This window comes from Zalophus californianus, chromosome 2, assembly GCF_009762305.2.
Source record: "Zalophus californianus isolate mZalCal1 chromosome 2, mZalCal1.pri.v2, whole genome shotgun sequence".
Classification (NCBI taxonomy): Eukaryota; Metazoa; Chordata; class Mammalia; order Carnivora; family Otariidae; genus Zalophus; species Zalophus californianus.
Window position 1 is genome coordinate 202490059 of NC_045596.1, and position 19485 is coordinate 202509543.

Sequence of the window (19485 nt, forward strand, 5' to 3'; positions counted from 1 at the left end):
CTTCTCAAAGAATATTCTAGATCTAGCAAGACTGTTGAATCACAGATCTGTGCCTCTGAAACAAATAATGCAATATATGTTAAGAAAAAAAAAAAGAAGAAGAAGAAGATAGCAGGAGGGGAAGAATGAAGGGGAGTAAGTCGGAGGTGGAGATGAAGCATGAGAGATGATGGACTCTGAGAAACAAACTGAGGGTTCTAGAGGGAGGGGTGGGGGATGGGTTAGCCTGGTGATGGGTATTAAAGAGGGCACGTTCTGCGTGGAGCACTGGGTGTTATATGCAAACAATGAATCATGGAACACTACATCACAAACTAATGATCTAATGTATGGTGATTAACATAACAATAAAATTTTTTAAAAAAGAACATTCTAGATCTAAAAGAGATAAATTCTAAAGGGTTGGAACAAAAGCTCACAGGCAGAGGCAAAAGAATAAACTGCCATTGTGATCATTAGAAAGACAAGTGGTGCTTAGAGACGCTCTTAACTTTGGAACCCTGCGGACCCTCACTCTACCCAGCATACACGTGGAGACCGCTTCCATACACCATCCGAAGACACGCTGTAGGAGGATCCAAGATCTTACGTCTCTCACCTCCCCCACGGCCGGGATTCCAATGACTTACAGGGGAAAGGCCGGGTAAGGGTCTTCTCCTGGGAGCACAGAAAGAACAGGGTACATTTGCCTCGTCGATGTTCGGCATGCCCCGTCCCCCGCACACCACACCCCTGCCCTGCAGGTCTCTGGATAAAGCAGCACACAACCCTGCTAAGCCGCTGCGTGAACCAATCCCAAGCAAGGCTGAGATGGAGAACGGAAACCCCAGGACAGAGTGCCACGGATCCTGCCGCTGAGCTGCTACTGCCAGGCTTGCAGGGGACACGGCAAGTGACAGAGGCCAAGGAAGAAGTGGTGTCGCAGACCCTGCCCCATGGGGTCCGCCCGGCCCCTCCCCGCCCTGGCTGGGTGAGGAGGGGGAGCACAGTGACCCTGAAAGCCTCCCGGGTGGATGGCGGAGCCGCTGACGGGAAGAACCTGGGTACAGCAGGATCATTCTGGGGATTGCACTCCCTGCCCCAGAAACCTGTTCCACGTGACCGCAGAAGCCACGCGCCAGGTGTCACATAACCAACGCTGCAGGAGGCTGTCACCACGGCCGCAGGCCCAGCAGAGGCCGGCCCTCTTCCCCCAGGGGCGCGGTCACACCCAGAGTGAAGGCCCCGAACGTGCCCGGCCCTGCACCAGGAGGGGTTAGACCAACACAGGGAAGACCCAGCACAGAACCGGGGCAGCCAGGGTGCCTGATGACATTCCACCCGCCACCCTTTATGACGAGTAACATGTCCTGTTTCGGTCCATGTGGGACCGTCCATGGCCCAAGGCCAAATGTGTTCAGACACAAACAGAAAAAAAGAACGAAAAACTGTGGATCCATCCCAGCATTTGCGGATGAACACTGTGAGTCCTCTGATCAATATTCACCCACTCAGCAAACACGGACTGAGCACCAAAGGCCCAGCAGTATTTTAGGGGCTTGGGACCCAGCAGCGACCAAAATGCATACAACCCTCCACCCTCACAGAGCTGAGATTCCAGCCAGAGGCTGCACTCTCCGGCCCTGCCCGACCATGTATGTGACCCCCAACACGTCACCTAACCTGTCTCCCCTGGTCTCCCCATCCGCGATGTGCAGGGGAAAGCAGTCCAGACCTCCCAGGGCTGGTGTGCAAGGGAGGGACACAACGCTGTGTGTTGCACACTCAGCAGCGTGCCCGCCGCCGGCAAGTGCTCAGTGCATGCTGGTGATCACAGGCAAGGGACAAACATCCAAAAATAAATAAGTAAATCACACAGTGCGTCAGACAGTAACCAGGGAGCTCGCGAGTGCGGGAGGCATGGCGTGGACTCCCTGACGAAGTGCCGCATGTGAAGGCTCCACGCAGGGAGGGGTGACTGCCACGTCCTGGGAGCGCAGAGGCAGGGCTGGGAGCTGTGCAAAGGCCCGGCGCCAAGACGTGCCCCAGCCCCAGGAACAGCAGGGGGAGAATCCGGTGTGAGCCCAGTGTGCTGGGGAGAGAGACTCAGACAGCCAACCAGGTCGGGCGGGGCCTGCCCTTCACTCTGAGCACTGGAGAGGGGAGGGGGACAAACGGGGTCCCCCACTCTGGCCTCGGTATCTCTTCTGCCTCTCCTCTTCAGAGACATGGGGTGAGAATATGCTCTTTGTGATCTCCTTTTGTCCCTTAATGTGGTATGAACACCGTTTTGTAGTATGAAATACTTAACTGTCATCTTTTTAATGGAGGTGTGCTTTTTTGGTACTGTGGCTATAACACAGTGAATTGATCTGATTTCTTATTATTCCTATTTTCCAATATTTTACTGTAACACAAAACTAGACTGAACATCATTTCAATAATTTCCTATAAATCCATGACTATTTTCTTAGAATATGTTCACCAAAGTGAAATTGCTGGGACTAGTTATATACAAAAGTAGTTTTATTTTAAATGAGTGCTGTGATTCTGAATAAAATATCAGAGAAACTAGCAAGTCGATAAATTGAGGATGACTAAATACTGTTCAGTTGTTTTAATGAGCTATGTAGCCCCTCCTTCACAATGAAAATAAAATGTTAATCTAACTAACTAGAGTGATAATTTGGAGCATTTTATTGTAGACCCAGGAATGTTATACCCTAAAACGGCCACAACGGAAGTTCAAAACACAACATTTAACTGTTTAAGAAAATTGCTAAGTTACCAATAGATTCTACACTGTTTTAAGAGTCAGAAAAGAGATGCTCAGAAATTTGTTCAGAAACTGTCAAATCACAAAGAATGTCAGAAAAATGGACATCATTTTTAAAAAGCCAAAAGTTTCATGTTCTAGCAAAATTAAAAAGGTAACCAAACGCACTGACGTGCCTGTCACATCCCACATCTCCAACATCCTCACACACAACTCAGAAGCCATGGGTAGAAGCAGGTCTACGAGGAGCCTCTCCCGCAGGGCACCAGGGAGGAAACTGGTTGTGGATTCACGCACTCAAGTGTCTAATGAGTAATACGACTTAAAACACTGACAGAACGGGGCAGGGGGGACGGCCAGATCTGCCCCCTTCACTGTTCCTCCTCAACACCAGGGACAGAGCTGGGCAGCTAGTACATGGAGGCATCAGGAGCACAAATAACGATCCTCCATGGAACATTCCCTAAGAAAGGCACAAAGAACCACAGGGATGACTTGCTTCTGCACTGAAGGACTGGGGAACCTGTCAATGGGGACGTCACAGTTAAACGAGGTCTGAAAGGAAATACCGAGGAAAGCACAGACAAGAAACAGTGGTTAAGTGTGGGCAGAAGCATGGTGTCATCCTGCTCATGGCCAAGTCAGGAAACAGGGAACAAAGCAGGCACAGGATCCGAGAGCAGAGCCTAGAACACCACGGAAGGAGCCGTGGGGATGAAGGAAGAGTAACAGACGTAAGGTCAGATCTGCCAGGCTGAGTGTCTGCTCATTGCTCTCAGTCACACGCTGCAACAGATAGCGAGACAGACAGGGATCCAAGCACCCTCCCTCGAAAGCTGTCATTCTGAAAGGGGAAGAGAAGTAAAGGGTTAACCACAGTGCAGTGTGAGGTTTACTCGACTAGCAGGTACACAGGGAGTTACCTAGCTGACCTTATGGGGTTAGGCAAGTTATGGCTCCTAAGCTCTTACTCGGAGGCTGAGTACCGCTCCCCAAAGTGTGGGTGGGAGACGGAGACCGGACATGGCCTTGGGGTTGGAGACCATAACCGTGACGACTCCATTCACCTGGCTCCCATTCAGACCACACAGCCGCTCGTCTTTGGCTAAGACAGGTTCATCACCGAAAAACAAGCATGCAAAGTCCACTCCGATAAGGTGATCAAGTCAGGGCCTAGATTTGTGGGGTCTCGTGGACTTGGTGAACAGGAAACTCAATCAAATTTGATGCCCAAAGAATTATGTTAACCCTCCTGGTTGTCATACTTGTTTGCTCTGATTATCTATTGCTGTTTGATTAGCATTTTTGGCCTTAGTCTTTGTGGTTAAGTTGGGTCAAAATTTTGGAAAAAGGAGGCAAAACAGATAAATGAGTAAAAGAAGACTACAAGTAACAAATACATAAGTTTTATGGGAATTCAGAACATCGCTTCACGACACACAACATAGGATGGCTCAAACCAAGCCCCAGTTTTACTCTGTGATCCAAAATAATCAACACTTACTGAGCATTTACTGCATACACCATTCTAAGTGCTTTACAGCCATTTATTCTTTTATTTTTTAAGATTTCATTTATTTATTTGAAAGATAGCAAGAGAGAGCACAAGCAGAGAGGAGAGGGAGAAGCAGGCTTCCTGCAGAGCAGGGAGCTCGACGTGGGGCTTGATTCCAGGACTTTGAGATCACGATCTGAGCCGAAGTCAGACGACTAACTGACTGAACCACCCAGGTGCCCCAGCCATCAGTTCCTTTAAACCTTGTGACAACCCTATATAGCTAATTGGTATCCGTCCCTCTCTTACTGACAAGGGACTGAGGTATATGAAGGTCAAATGAACGGTCCAAGGACACTGGGCTGCCCAGCAGGTCTGACCCCAGAGCCCACTCTCTCATCACCATCTACGCTGCCGACATGGATCCTGCTGCTCAGTGCTGTGCCAAATCAGTAGGACACACTTTCATTTAGCTCAAGAAGATAATTTTCTTTTGTCCGGCTTGTCATATATACTCTATGGGCCCTAAGGGAATCATTTCAATATTTTTACTTTTGTGCAGAATATGGTATACATCATTGTAAAGACAATGACTAATTGCATTTACAAAGTTACTTTTTTAAATATTTGCTGCAATTTTATGGATAGGCTGACTGAAAATGCTTATTCCCCTTTGGAATGACTTTTTTCCTGTGGATACACACAAAAAGGTACATGAAACAAAAATATCACCTCAAGATGGACAAATCTTACACCAGGATGAGAGCTTTATTTTTTTTTAAAGACTTTTTATTTTTTATTAGAGAGAGAGAGTACAAGCAGGGGGAGCGGCAGGGAGAGGGAGAGGGAGAAGCAGGCTCCCCGTTCAGCAGGGAGCCCAAGGTGGGGCTCGATCCCAGGGCCCTGGAATAATGACCTGGGCCGAAGGCAGCCGCTTAACTGACTGAGCCACCCAGGCGCCCCTGGATGAGAGCTTTAATGCAGATATTCTGGGAGAAACTAAAACCCCTCACATTCCACCTGGGTCCCAGGGACAGAAAACCCAATTCAAACTAGGGGAGATTTCTTGGTTTACATAACTGAAAGTTAAGCAGTAATGACGATGCAGGCACAATAAGGTCTCAGGACCCAGTGGTCCCCAAGCACAGCCAGAGCCCTGCCGTCCTCCGCAGACGGGCATCCCCTGCGACGGGGCTTCCTTTTCAGAGAGGCCATGCCCTCCTGAGTGCATGGCAAGGACTCTAGGCCCTGCATGTTTTCAGCTTGATTTCCTAAAAGCTTTCGTTCCTCAAAATGCATATGCAGTTCTGGACTGAAAGGAAATGTCCAGGTCCACAGGGATGCTCTTCCTCCTGGGACAGGGATGGGGCTGTGACTTCCTTTTGCCCACTAGGAGCCCGCCTCTAGACAGAGGGCAGACCACCACAGCAGAGTGCTAAAAGTGGGCACAGGTGACGCCCAGAGGACATCAGCAGTCATCTGGAAGGGTGAATTCACACTGCATGGGACGTTCAACAGAAGCCTAACAAGCTGGTCTAGAGAGTTCATCTCCTTGACGATCCACCCAGAAACAAAGAGAGCTCAAAACCAGCGTGACCAGCACCCGGCAAGGAAAACCACTGGCAACCACTCGGGGAGGCACGTTCTCCAAAGTGCTTGGGAAGGCTGTCGGAACAGCCAAGAGGACTGGGCAGGCACCCCTCCTGGGCACAGAGTCAGGACAAGACGGGGCCCATGACTGGCTCACTGCCGGCAGCTTTTTCAGGAGAAGATGAAGCCAGAGCACAGGGTAAGGGCAGGAACAACGAAGAACGGATTGCACGTGGTGTCCAGTTACCTTTGCCAAGGAACTGACAACCACAGGGTCTGTCCCCGGGAGGGAGGGGGAGGGGCTGGAAAGGCCGGTGCTCTTCCCCAAGCAGGTGCAGGATGTGAACCGCAATCTATACACCCTCCAAGCCCACCCTGTCAACCCAAAGCCCACGGGCCCAGCTCCCTACACAGGAGTGTGTCGTGAATAAACACGGAATGCCCTGCTTATTCCTTGTATTCACGAGTACCTGCGAAACAAGACACATTTGAAACGCTGATGATCAGCTAGGACCACGGTCACAGGATAAAAAGAACTTGCACATAAAACTGTGGTGGATGAAGAATGACTTTTAACTTCCTAAGATGTTTTGCCTACTAACTTCCTGTGTGGTAGCCTATAATTCTTTTAGAACCAACACACTGGCAATGCTCTGAAGAGGACTCCCATCTGTCCAACATGATGAATCACAGCTATTTTTATTGTATCCAGTGAATGACCCACACATCCTTTCCAAGGGTCAATAAATGATACATTTACTGATTTTCCTTTTAAGATCTATACTCAAAGTGTCCATCCTTCAACTCCTTGGGTAATCATGAAGCTGTCCTCAAATACAGTTATAAAACAATAACAGCATTTCTTCAATTTCATCATGTAGGCACAGGATGGAAGATACTCTGTTAAAAACAGACATGAGAAATCCTCTAACAATATTGATCATATTAGGACACTTTAGTTTCAGAAGTGGTTGGATTCTGGGTATCTGGAATCCAATGTAACCCAAATGTTGCAAAGCACATTTTTGCTTTTAATATGTAATTTGCAATTTCCCCCAATTTCAAAAATGAAGTAGACAGAAGCAATAGATTGCCATAGGAGGACATATTTACGTCACCAGGAATAATGCAAAGTAACCTGAGTTCTATAAAAATAAAATCTATCCTTATTAATTCATCAAAATCATGAGTAACCTAAGCCATACAAAAATAGTGGTAAAAGAATACATGTTTATTTCTGTCTCAGGCAGACCACTTTGGGCAACTCTACTGTAAATGTGAAGTTTCTTGGAAGGAAAGGGAATAAAGGATTAACAGAACGAAAAGTTGGCTTAGAGCACTTATCTGAGAAAACATCTCCGTGGTGAGAAAACTCATTTTAAGCCCTTCATCACTTTGGATTACTTGAGGTAGTATTCCTTTCTCTCACTAAGCTTACCCTGTAACCTACAATTATCCTGCAGAAGGGACAGGTCACTAGAGTAAGTCACCCAAGGCTTACCGACTTCTTCAGCAAGAACAGCGGATTTCAGGGGAGAGGTAATGAAGGGGCAGAGGGGCTCAGAGACACAAAGTTATCAGTGAGAGTCAATGCCACCTTTATGGACCTCCTCACATACAGGACATTGCAGTGATCTAGAAAAAGACACTGAGCTTTAGGACAGGACTTTCTCCCATGTTTTCGCTCATTAGGTCCCTACTCTGCTCAGATGAGCCTGAGCAGACCTTATTCCCCACAGCCTGCTCCCCCTGTTGCCAGATGTGGGGCATAAAATATTCCAATTTGTTCTCTTCCAAGCAACGAAAAAGTCACATCTAAAAGGAAATGGTACACAGGCTCTACAATTAGTGTTGGAGCCAAGTGTGTGAGTCATCCGGTGCCTGCACAAGACAATTTGGCTCCTGGAAAATCCTGATTAATGACTTTTTTTGAACACCGGAGTAACAACCTGACCTGCCAAAAATCACAATTTTTCATCAATTCGCCATGTTTTGCCTTAGTTACCTATTACCTTACCCCGAGAATGTGAAGGAAGAAAAATGAGAATGGTGTTGTGAGGCACATGAACCTCAGATGTCCATGTTGCTTCTTGCAAGTTGTGGGGGAGGGGGCGGGGGTGACATCCCCTGGAGGTGCTATGCGGCCTCCCCCAGCCTGTGCTGAGAGCCTGGCGATTTTCTAGTCACCAACAGAATTCACCATCTGAAGTAAGTACCAGGGCCGCCAGTTCTTCTCGCATGCAGTGCTCCCCAAGGACACACAGCCAGCAAGTGCCCAGGACCCCAGGGAGAGTCCTTGTCTGAAGCCCTCCCCTGAGCTCTCCTGCCTCCGAGGGGACAGACAAAGGCGGTGCGCTCTACATTCCGAGCTCCAAAGCCACACCAGCCCTGGCCCGCAGCATTACCACTACCGAGGAAGAACTTGCTACCCATCGCTTCATTTTAAGCGATACTAGACAGCCGATGCTGAGAAGTCACGAATTCCCAATTCCAAGCCCCGGCCGGAATCGCCATTCTTTTGGCAGGCGGCTGGAATCACAGCAGCTGAGAAGTGTGCAAGAGTCAAAGGAAGAGAGGCTGCCTCGAGTTTCCCACGCAAATCTCCAGCCACTGGGCATGCTCTCTCCTTTCTCCACCTGTGCCCCCTCCCACCTCCACGTGTGCCCTCTCCACCTGCAGCCTTCTCCACCTGCAGATCTCTCCCTTCTCCACCTGTGCGCTCTCCCCTCACAGACCTCTGATCTCTCCATCTGCAGACCTCTCCTGCCTCCAGTCGGGCCCTCTCCCTTCTCCACCTGCACCCTCTCCCCTTTGCACGTGGGCCCTCTCCACCTGCAGACCCCCTTGACCTCCGAGACACTCCACCTTGTTGCCTCCTCCCGACCTCTCCTAACTTTCCCCTAACCGTCCCCCCCCCACCCCCCGCCCCCAGGTTCCCTGTCCAGCTGGCTCCAAGCCTCTGGGCGCAGCGTGGGCAAGGAGGGCGGCCAGGTGGGCTGGGGCACCCTCCCCAGCCCGGCCTCACCTGCTAGTGCACGCAGAGCCCGTGCCTGCCGCCCCCACCCCTGGCAGCGCAGGCTGCAATAATTACATCCTCATTATTTCTCTGCGATCCTTAGCGAGCGAGCCGAGAACAGCAACAGCCGCTGCCGGGGGAGGCTTGGTTACAAAACCCTGCGCCGGGAGCTCCGCGCTTAGCAACCACCCCGAAAAAAGCCCGGTGCTCGCGCTCCCACTTGAAGAGCGGGGCGGCGGCCACCCCCTCCCCGCGCTGCAGCCGTCGCGACCCGGCAGAAGTGGCCCCTCCGCAGTCCTTGGCCCGAGCCCCTGGCAGGCGCAGCCCGCTCTCCCGACCCCAGCTGAACCTCCCCAATCCGGGTCAACGGCCCACCTGCGCCCCCGTCCCCTCGCGGCTGCCCGGCGGGAGCCGGACACCGCCCCCTCCTCAGTCTCCTCCAGCTCCCCCAGCTCGCCGGCCGAGCGGAGCCTGTCCCGCCTCCGCGGCGCCCGCACCGCGCCCATACCCCGAGAGCCCAGGGGCCGGGGAACCCCGGCCACGACCAGCGATGCGCCCAGCCCGAGCGAAGGACGAGGCCGCCCGCGCAGCCCGGGACCCTGTGTCCAGGCTGCCCAGGGGTCCCTGCCCGCGCCCCACGCGGACCCTAACCCCGCGCCCCGGCCCCGCGACCCGGCGTTCGCACCTTCCTCAGCGCAGACATCCTCGCGCGCTCGGAGTTCAGTAGGTGCAGGGCGACATGGCGCGTGGTGGGTCCGTCCGCCCGTCCGTCAGTCCGCGGGGCCGCTGCCGCCGCCTCGCGCTCCGACCGCGCTCGAGCCCGGCGCACGGTCGGAGCTCACCGCCCGCGCCTGCGCACTGGGCGCCCGGGGAGGCCCGGCGCACTGGGGGGCGGCCGGCGCGCGGCGGCATCTGGGGAGGGGCCAGGCCCGCACCCGGGGGAGCCCAGGCCTGCGCGCCGCGCCCCCGGCCGCCCCGCCCCGCCCGCCGGCGCGCTAGCCACGCCCCGGACGCCACCTGTTGCGCGGGGCGCGGCAGGGCGCCTGAGACGGCGTGGAACACCAGGCGCTGGGAGCTCGCCGGGCAGTCCCTCTGTTGCAGCGCTGTGCGCGCCAGCCCGTACCAGAGCGCTGCGAAGTTTGCGCGCGGATCCCGCACGTGCCTCAGCACCTGGGAAGCAGCAGCGCGCTCCGGATTCGGAGGAACGACACGCGCACCGGGTAAAGTCAGCTCTAGAGCCAGATGCTCCCTAGCCAGAGACGACACAGGAGAAGATGCGTGTTCCAGGCGCTGGCAAGGGGGTGTCACCGCCAAGGTGCCCTGCTTCTGTCCGTCCTGCTGCTGGGCCTGCCCTAAAACCGAGCCTCCTCCTCCTTCCGTGGGCGCACTTTCCTGTAGAGAAAACGTACGTGGCGTCCGCAGGGAAGAAGGGGTGCACTGTGGCCGCAGCGGAACAGCCTTCCTTTTAATAGTAAACCTGCGCGGAGAGGCAGTGAGCACCATCAGCGGGGTCTGGCCGCCTCCGTGCGTTTGCTCTCAGCAACACAGAGAGGACACCGGCCGAGGAGGAGGAAGAATGAATTGAGTAGAAGTCGTGCTGACAACCTGAGCTATCTGGACAACTGAGCCCCACTGGCCATACTCTGATAGACCGTGGCAGATCTATTCAATGATAGATCATTAAATTCGTGGCAATACCCTTCCAAGACCGGATTGCCTGAGAAGGAAACTTAGCCGCCAGAGTGATACCTGCTGCGCCCGTAACCAGAGGCCAGGTGCTCTTATTCCACGCCGACCCCTTGTGGTCATGGGCCCAGGGTAGGGAGCCCCATTGTAACCGCTCTGCAATGACAGACTCCTCCAGGTCTCCACCTGGGTTGTTGGGAAGTCTAAGGGGGATAAAGGGCGAGGAAGCTGCTAGCAAAAGTGAGGTCGGCAGGATGAAGCTTTGTTTTTGGCGAAATGAGAGGGATTAGACTAGGAATCCGGTGATCAAAAATAATTGGTGGACAAGCCAGTCTTTTTCAGAAATTCCAAGATTGTTTTAAGGTTTTATTTATTTTAGAGAGCACAAACGAGGAGGGGCAGAGGGAGAGGGAGAAGCAGACTCCCCGCTGAGCAAGGAGCCCGATGCAGGGACTCAAACCCAGGACCCTGGGATCATGACCTCAGCCTAAGGCAGCCACTTAACCGACTGAGCCACCCAGGCGTCCTCAGGAATTCCAAGATCTTTAAACAAAAGCACTGTCTCCCTAAGAGTTCTTCATAGAACTGACCACTCTTGTTCATCAATTGCGTTTTATTTTATTTTACAGCAAAGTTCTACATGCTGAGGGGAGTGGATACAAGGTGAATCAAAGAAACCTGTCCACAATCGCGTTCTCTGCAGTGTTTCTAGCATCTTCCCATTTGCCTCTGGGGTCAAAAACTGATGAATCGTGCGTGCCAAACCTCAACCAGAAATCCAGATTCTAGATTCATTTTTTAATTTAAAAGCTTACTTCGCTCCTCTCCATATTTATCCTCGTCTGTTCATCTTTTCAAGATTCATTTGTTCATTCATTCACACAACAGCAACAACAAACAAAGAACAAAAATGTGCTGAGTGTCTGTCTCCTCTCTCAATATTTGAGCAAAACAGAGAAACAGCCGAAACAGCCACTGGACCAGGGAGCTTTCAGTCCAGAGAGGGAGTCACTTGTAAAAATATCGCATGAGACATGGAGTTGGGTGCGGGTAGTTTAATTTGGAGGTCAGTCCAGGAAGCTGGAGGAGTATGACAGGGAGGATGGGAAAGTTTATCAGAGGCATCACCACGCTGGTCACCCCTGTAGACAAAGGGCGCTCAGTCTGGCTGGAGTCCCTGAAGGAACCCTGTGCACTGCCCCTCAGAATTGCTTGACTGAGGTTTGGAGGCCCGGACGTCTGTTCATCGGAGTTCTATCCCCCAGACTGACGAGTGTTTCCCCCCTGGCTCACGGCAGGTGCCTCTGGCTGAGCAACTCCTGTACCTTCTAAAGAAGCTGCCAGCCGGGTTTGGGGGCAGCAGGTGAGTGCAAGGGGATTGTGCAGAAAAGCACAGTGAATCCTGAGGGCAGCTTCTGCCAGAGCCCTGGAGAAGCACCGGGATTTGGACAAGAAAGGAGCAGGGTGGGGAAGGGGATGTGGGAAGAAGGAAGAGCCGGCTCGAGGATGCAGGCAAGTGGAAGGAAGGGGGCAGGTGGAAGACCCGCCCTGCATGCTCGGAACATCGGAGTAAGCGGAACAAAGTCGACTAGGGACAGAGCAGCACGGAAGTGTCTGCAGGACAGTCTGGGGTTTACATGACATCGGAAGGACTCCAAGTTGTATTTTGTATTCAGTAAGACCTGATGTGGGGTTTTGAGCAGCAAAGGAGCATGTTCTACAGAGACAATCATGACATTTGTGGACAAAGTTTCATCTCTCCCTTCCCAATCTGTACACCTTTTATTTCCTTGTCTTATTACTTGAGCAGGACTTCCAGGGCCACTTGGGAAAGCGTGGTGGGAAGGGACACCATGAAATACAGGGTTAACATGATGGAGCCACAGGGTTTTTGTAGATGCTCTTTGTCAAGCTGAGGTCCCCCTCTGTTCCTAGTCTGAAGAATTTTTATCGTGAACACGTGTTGGGTTTTGTCAAATGCCTTTTCTGCATCTATTGATATGTTCATGTAATTTTGTACTTTACCTTAAAAGTGATGGATTACCTTCACTGATTCTGAATGGCAGTGAGATTTTTAAAAGATATTTTGGCTGCATAAGAAGACTGGAGGGGGTGGGAATGAGGAAGCGAGAGTGGAATTGGGGAGCTCAGTTTAAAATGCCTGGAGGAGCGGCGTCTGTGTGGCTCAGTCGGCTAAGTGTCTCCCTTCGGCTCAGGTCATGATCCTGGGGTCCTGGGATGGAGCCCTGTGTCGGGCTCCCTGCTCAGCGGAGAACCTGTTTCTCCCTCTCCCTCTGCCCCTCCCCATTGCTCGTGCTCCCTCTTTCTCTCTCTATCAAATAAGTAAAATCTTCTTTTAAAAAAGCCTGGAGGAATTCTAGTGAGAGCTGATGAAGGCAGCGAGGGCCAGAAACACTGCAGGGAGAACATTCTCGTGGTTTTTCTGGGCGGGTTATGAGGGGAGAGAGAGGGAGGAGAGGAGCCACAGGGGTCCCACGTCTGGCTCTGCACCTGGGCAGGTGGCACTTCTGCGAGGACACTGGGTGGCAGGTGCACACTGGTCAGCCTGCACTGGACCCGGGGGCGTGAGGTCCTGTGACTTAGGAGCAGGTGCACAGGGGGTGGATCCAGAGACACGCCGCAGACACGCTCCACTTTGTCAAGTGGAGGCTGACTTCGTCTTCAATTCTTTCAGGTTTGTGTCTGAAAGAGATTAAGGACTTAGGGTGGGAGGAAAATTGGGTTTCTGGGAAGATTTTTTGTACAGCTGCCAAGTCCAGAGTGGGCTTGGACTCCGGTGGGTGTGGCAGAAGGGAAGGACAAGTTCAAGATGCAGCCTCCTCGAGGACGTTAGTCCAGCAAGTAGCCCCTCCTTCTCCTGCACCAACATGTTTTACGTAACTTTATTTCTTAGAACAGTTTCACGTCCACAGCAGAATTGAGGGGAAGGTGCAGAGACTTCACATATACTGCCTCCCTCCCCCCACCCTCAGCCCCCCGTCATCCACATCCCCACCAGATGGTACCTCTGTTACAACAATGAGTCCGCATTGACCCGTCATCATCCGGAGTCCATCGTGAATCCCATCGGGGCTCACTCTCGGTGTTGGACATTCTGTGGGTTTGGACAAGTGGATGGTTACCTGGACTCACTGGTCCCCTGAACTCTAAAGTCCCAGCCAACTGTTTAATGGATGCCTACATTTACGGGTTTAGTGAGCCTCTCAAACTTCACGGGGCAGATGCTGCATGCCACCCCCAAGGATGATCCTCTCAGAGGCTCCCCATCTGCTCCGTGTGACTCCATCCTTCCGGTTTCCGAAACAACACCGGGGACACAGGCCACACTGCTCTTCTTCAGAGCCCACACAGGTCAACATGAAAACCTCTTTTGCTTTGTCGTCAAATACATCCGAAATCCGAGGACGGCTTCCTACAACCGCGGAAGCTACTACCACCCTGATGCTGGCCACCAAGGTCTCTCTAGGTGCCATGGACTCACCCTGGTCTCCCTGCTTCCTCAAGGGACTTAAGATGTAGGTCAGAGAAGTTCACTCCTCCGCTCCAGCAGGCTGATGATTTTCCGTGGCTTGCTGGGAAACGTAGAGTTGTGATAATCCCCTTTGGGCCCGTGTCCCCAACACGGAGGCCTGTTTCCTGCCCGATGGCAGCAGCCCCTCTGCCCTCCCTGGTTCCGCTGCAGACACCGTCCCCCAGGAGCCTCAAGGCACATGTGCCTCCCCTCTGCTGAGTGCTCTCTGCCTGGTTATCACCAAGCCTGGCTCCTCTGCGGCTAGCCTGGCCCACTTGACCTTCCTGTGGAACATTCCTGACCGCCACACCCATGTCCACGTGACATGCTGTGTGTCTCCCTCGTTCCCTTCCTGTCTCCCAACATCAGACTTTTCACGACGTGTCCGCAGCGTCGGGAACAGTGCCTGACATGGACAGACTCTGGGCTCTGGGAAAATCTGTTTTCCAAGAAGTAAATTTGAGAAAGGGAGCAAACAATAAGTCAAGGTCTTAGAGAAGGTGCAGTGGGGTTGGATGGGGGCGCACAGGGAAGAAACCCACCGCGGGGACGTGGACCCGCGGGGAAGAGGGACGGGAGGGCAATGGTCTTCCCCGTGGCCATCAGCAGGCCCTCTTCTTCGCCTGGGCCTTCACACCCCTAGTTCTGGGGTACCTTAGGACACCTGGTGCAGGGTGGGCGCTAAGCAGGCCCAGCACTGCTCCCCTCCCTGCAGCACCAGCACCCCTGATGTGGGGCCTCGGAACCCTAGATGACACCGGGGGTGGTCACCAAGCCACACCCCCAGCCCTCCCCTCCCACTGTGCCCCTTCTCCCCATGACCCCCTCCCGCTGACCCCCTCCCGCTGACCTCCCTCCATATGGCTCCTCCCACTGGCCCCCTCCCGCTGACCCCCTAGTCATGACCCCTTCCTAAACTTAGTGTTGTATTTCAATTATATGTCAGTAAAACTGGAGAAAAAAAAATTAAATCCTTCCCTTTCTTCATTTGAATATTGATGATTAAATGGTAATGAGGAGGAGATATAGTTTAATAGGGTTCATATGAGACTGGAGTTCCCTGCATCTCCTGACTTTCTTTTAAGGCACTAAAACTGAGAAGGCGGCTAACCCACGATTCAGTCACTTCCCTCTGAGCATGCTCGAAGCACCCCCACGGCCACGCCCGCAGCCCCCGTACGAGCCAACCCACAGCCGGAGGGCGGCTGATTGGCAGCCAGCGGAAAAGACTCCCGGATCCTGATTGGGCACGTCCGTTGTTGTGGGCGGGCATAGAGGGCCGGGATCCGGAAGCGTCGCCGTGCGGCTCTGGCCCCGAAGTGGGTCCCGCGGGGATAAAACTAGGGTCGCCGGATCTCCATGGCAGCGCTGCGGCAGCAAGGTACGCTGGGTCGGGGTCTGGGGGCCAAGGCGGGCGGCGCAGGTGGGGAGCGGGGGCGCGCCCCGCCCAGATCCTGTTCTAGGACCCAGACCCCGGACCCCCGGCCCACCTCCTGCCCAGACCCCAGAGCCCTGTCGGCCTCCCACCCGGACCCGGGACCCCGGCCCACCTGCCGCCCAGACCCCAGAGCCCTGTCCGCCTCCCACCAGGAGAGCCCGGGACCCCGACCCATCTCCCCGCCCCCCAACCGCGGACCCCAGAGCCCTGTCCACCTCCCTCCCCGGACCCCGGACCCGGGCCCACCCCCCGCCTGGGCCCCAGAACCCTGTCCACCTCCCACCCGGACCCAGGAGAGCTGCCCACCTCCCGCTGGGATCCCAGAGCCCTATCCCCCTCCGTCCTGTACCGGGACCCCGGCCCACCTGCTGCCCAGACCCCAGAGCCCTGTCCACCTCCCTCCCTGGACCCCAGACCCGGGCCCACCTCCCGCTGGGATCCCAGAGCCCTATCCACCTCCCTCCCGTACAGGGACGCTGGCCCACCTCCTGCCCAGACCCCAGACCCCAGACCCAGGCGGATGTTGGCGCTGGGGGGCCGGGAGGACCCCAGGACCCCAGGTATCTCTGGGATCCGTACCCCAGCCCTGGGTGTCCAAAGGCCCCGGGCGGAGGCGACAAGGCCTGTGGGACCCCGAAGGAGCAGGGAGCACTTTTCCATGAGTGAATATGGGATTTGCAGGGGCCAGGGTCGGTCCCCAAATTCTTGGCTGGGACCTGCAGCTTGTAGTCGAGCACACACTGTGGGACTGGTGTTCCTCCCTTGGAACAGGTCGGAAGCTCTCTGAGCCTCATTTGCTTCATCTGTAAAATGGGCATAATATCTACCTTGTAACAGTTCATTAACTGATATTTCCAACCAGCACCCAAGGGGTGGAATACATTTAATTGGCTAACACTTTGGTGCCTTAGAATTGAATGTGGGCAGATGCAGGGAACTCCCATCTCATTAAGATGCAACTAAATCTCATTCCCACCCAGTCATCAGCATTCAGAGGAAGAAGGGGAAGGTTTTATGTTTTCCCAGTTTTACTGAGATATGATTGACATTCAACCCTGTGTAAGTTTAACGTGTGCCGCATAGAGACTTGACATGCATGCACACTGCAAAATCATCACCCTAGGTTAACATCCATGTTTTTCCTTGTGGTGAGAACTGTAGGACTTTCTCTCTTGGCAACTTTCAAATATAGCACACAGCACTGTAGACTAGGGTCACCATGCTGCACATCACGTCCCAGGAGTTACTAACTCTACAGCTGGAAGTTTGTACCTTTGGCCACTTTCCTCCAGTTCCTTCCCTCCGCCCCTCACCCCTTCTGTTAACCACTAATCCGTTCTCTGTATCTACGCATTCAGGGGTTTTTAGAAGCCACACATAGGTAAGAACATATGGTATTTGTCTTTGACTTATTTCATTTAGCATAGGCCCTCGAGGTCCACTATGTGGTTGCAAATGGCAAGATTTCCTTCCTTTTTAATGGCTATTGTAAATAGTGCTTCAGTGAACATGGTGGTGCAAATACCTCTTTGAGCTCCAGATTTTATTTCCTCTGAATAAATATCCAAAAGTGCCATCACTGGGTTGCAGGATAGTTCTAACTTTTTGAGGAACCTCCATACTGTTTTCCAGAGTGGCTGCACCAGCCTGCATTCCCACCAACAGTGTAAGAGCGTTCCCCTTTCTCCACATCCTCGCCAACATTTGTTATTTTTTGCCTTTTTGATTATTGCCATTCTAAGAGGTGTGAGGCGATCTCTTGCTGTGGTTTGGATTTGCATTTCCCTGGTGATGAGTGGTGTTGAACATCTTTCCATGTGTCTGTTGCCCATCTGGACGTCTTCTATAGAAGAATTTCTATTCAGATCCTCTGCCCATTTGTTTAATTAGCTTGGTATTTGCTGTTGAGTTGTGTACATTCTTCATATATTTTGGGCATGAACACCTTTCAGATGCATGACTGGCAGGCATCTTCTCCCGGTCCCTAGACTTCCTCATCGTGTTGGTGGGTTTCTCTCCTGTGCAGAAGCCTTTTGGTTTGATGTGTCCCACTTGTGGATTTTCGCTTTTGTTCCTTGTGCTTTAAGTTTCCTGTCCAAAAAACCATCACCAAGACCCATATTGAGAAGCTCTTTCCCTGTGTTTTCTTCTAGGAGTTTATGTTTTCAGGTAAAAGTGAAGGTTTTTGATACATTTCTTTTGTTACTTGGATTGGTTCAGGCTGTAATTATTTATTTTTTCTTTTCTACATTTAAAATGGATGATTGTGGTTTTGCTCTTTGAAATGAAAAGTCGAGTGTCCATTATAGTTAATAAGCACTTGCTTAAAATAAGAAATGGAAACTAATTTCTCAGTAAGGCAGAATATGGAGAGCAGTGAATAGAGTTCCTATCTCTGTGGCTTCCTTTATAGGAGAACACTGTGCGCACGCCTCCCTACTGTTCTGCACCCTGCTGAGTCCTGACTTGCTCCTATGAGCTTTAAAAACAGATCATCACAGGTTGAAATGGCTTAATTTCTAACCAGTCAGATGTTAGTCTCCAAAATGAACATTAACAGATCTTGAGTACTCAGACCACTGTTCTTACATACGCTGGAAGCAGGAGCGAAGACTCTGTAGGCTTGTGAGCAGGCCTAACCCAGGTGGCCACCCTGGATGTTTGCGCTGGCTGCAAGCCCGAGCAGGCCTCCCCGTCACCAGGGGTCCTTCCTGGACTCTGCACAGCCGCTCTTTCTCTTCATCCCCTTCTCGCATGCCACGTGTGTGTGTGACCCTTCCAAGCCTGACACTGTACTCTTCCCTCAGCAAGAAAGTAGAAGCATCTGAGCGCACCTCATCAAGTTGTCAAAACCTTTCGCAGCTCACCAGATTGACATGAGTGAAACCTTGCATTGTTTTCCTCGGTCAGGGACCTTCTTCTCTAAAAACAAACTCCTCTTCCCATTGGATCGGTGGTAGAATTGTCAAAGTGAGGTTTTAAGACACTGCAGTTGGAAGGATGGATTAGCAAGTCTTGAAAGTCTACAATTTAAGTGGGAAACAAATATTAGTTTTGTGAGTCTTTTTAACAAGATCACTGAAGAGCATGTCTCTGGGACAACACTTACACTTCCAGAAACACTTATGGGGGAGATTACAGTTGGAAAAAGATTCTAAGCACCTGTAACTTGTCGAAGCCTACAATTTGTGTAGCGAGCGGAGAAGGCCATGGCTGGTGCAGACTTGCCCTCACAGCTCTGCTCTCTCTCTGCCCAGCCCCCCTTCAGAGACACAGGGTCGCCTGCAGAACTCTCCCTTCACACTTGTTCATGCAGCAAATGTTCACTGAGTCTGCTGAGTGTGTGTGACATCTCTTTCAGGCCCTGGGAACGCAGCAGGGAATCAAACGCTTTCATTCTAGGCAGGTCCCAGGTTGTTCCTTTCGGCTAGGGTCATGGTTGCGGTTGAGCCACATCCCAGGAAAAAGATACTCCGCTCTGGCATGGACCAAGAAAGCATGACAGGCTGCAGCAGTGATTCTAGGGACTTCCCTGAAGGCAGAGTGCTTCGGCCAGGTCCTGAATCTTCCCGACACCCAAATTTCTCCTGAGACGATTTGTAGCGAAACTCTGCGGGATTCATGGGGAGGATGTTTTGCTTTTGCAGCGATACGACTTGAGTAAGAAGCAAGTTTTTTTTTTTTTTAATGTGCTCTGTTTTATGTGGGAAAATGTGTGAATGGTACTAGCAGTGTCTCCTGGGCCAGACTTTGCCTCTGGGAGGTAACAGGCGGACCTGGAATGAACAGCTCTCCGTAAGTGAAGCGAGTCCTGTGAAGGCCCCCACATCCTTTGTGCTGCGGGAGATTGGGTGAATATCCAGCATGTAGTCAAGTGCTGGGTCAGGTGGGGACCGGCTGGCTCCGAGGAGCCGAGGTAGAGGAAGCAGCATGATAGCACTGGGAATCGGGAAGGATGTCCAGGTGGATTGGG

At 52.5% G+C, this 19485-nt stretch overlaps 2 protein-coding genes across 3 annotated transcripts in view; one reads left to right on the plus strand and one right to left on the minus strand.

The window, feature by feature from the left end:
• DLGAP2 (DLG associated protein 2) overlaps nucleotides 1–9738 on the minus strand; it is an 808900-nt gene extending 799162 nt beyond the window's left edge. The window contains exon 1 of the mRNA XM_035726383.1: nucleotides 9542–9738. The gene's annotated coding sequence lies outside the window, so the exon portion shown is untranslated. The remainder of the gene's footprint in view (nucleotides 1–9541) is intronic.
• Nucleotides 9739–15338: 5600 nt separating this feature from the next.
• The window catches only part of ERICH1 (glutamate rich 1), a 54033-nt gene continuing 49886 nt past the window's right edge, over nucleotides 15339–19485 (plus strand). For both annotated transcript variants that reach the window (XM_027599782.2, XM_027599781.2), the window contains exon 1: nucleotides 15339–15455. In XM_027599782.2, coding sequence (XP_027455583.1) covers nucleotides 15434–15455 — 22 coding nt within the window. In that variant the 5' untranslated portion in view covers nucleotides 15339–15433. The remainder of the gene's footprint in view (nucleotides 15456–19485) is intronic.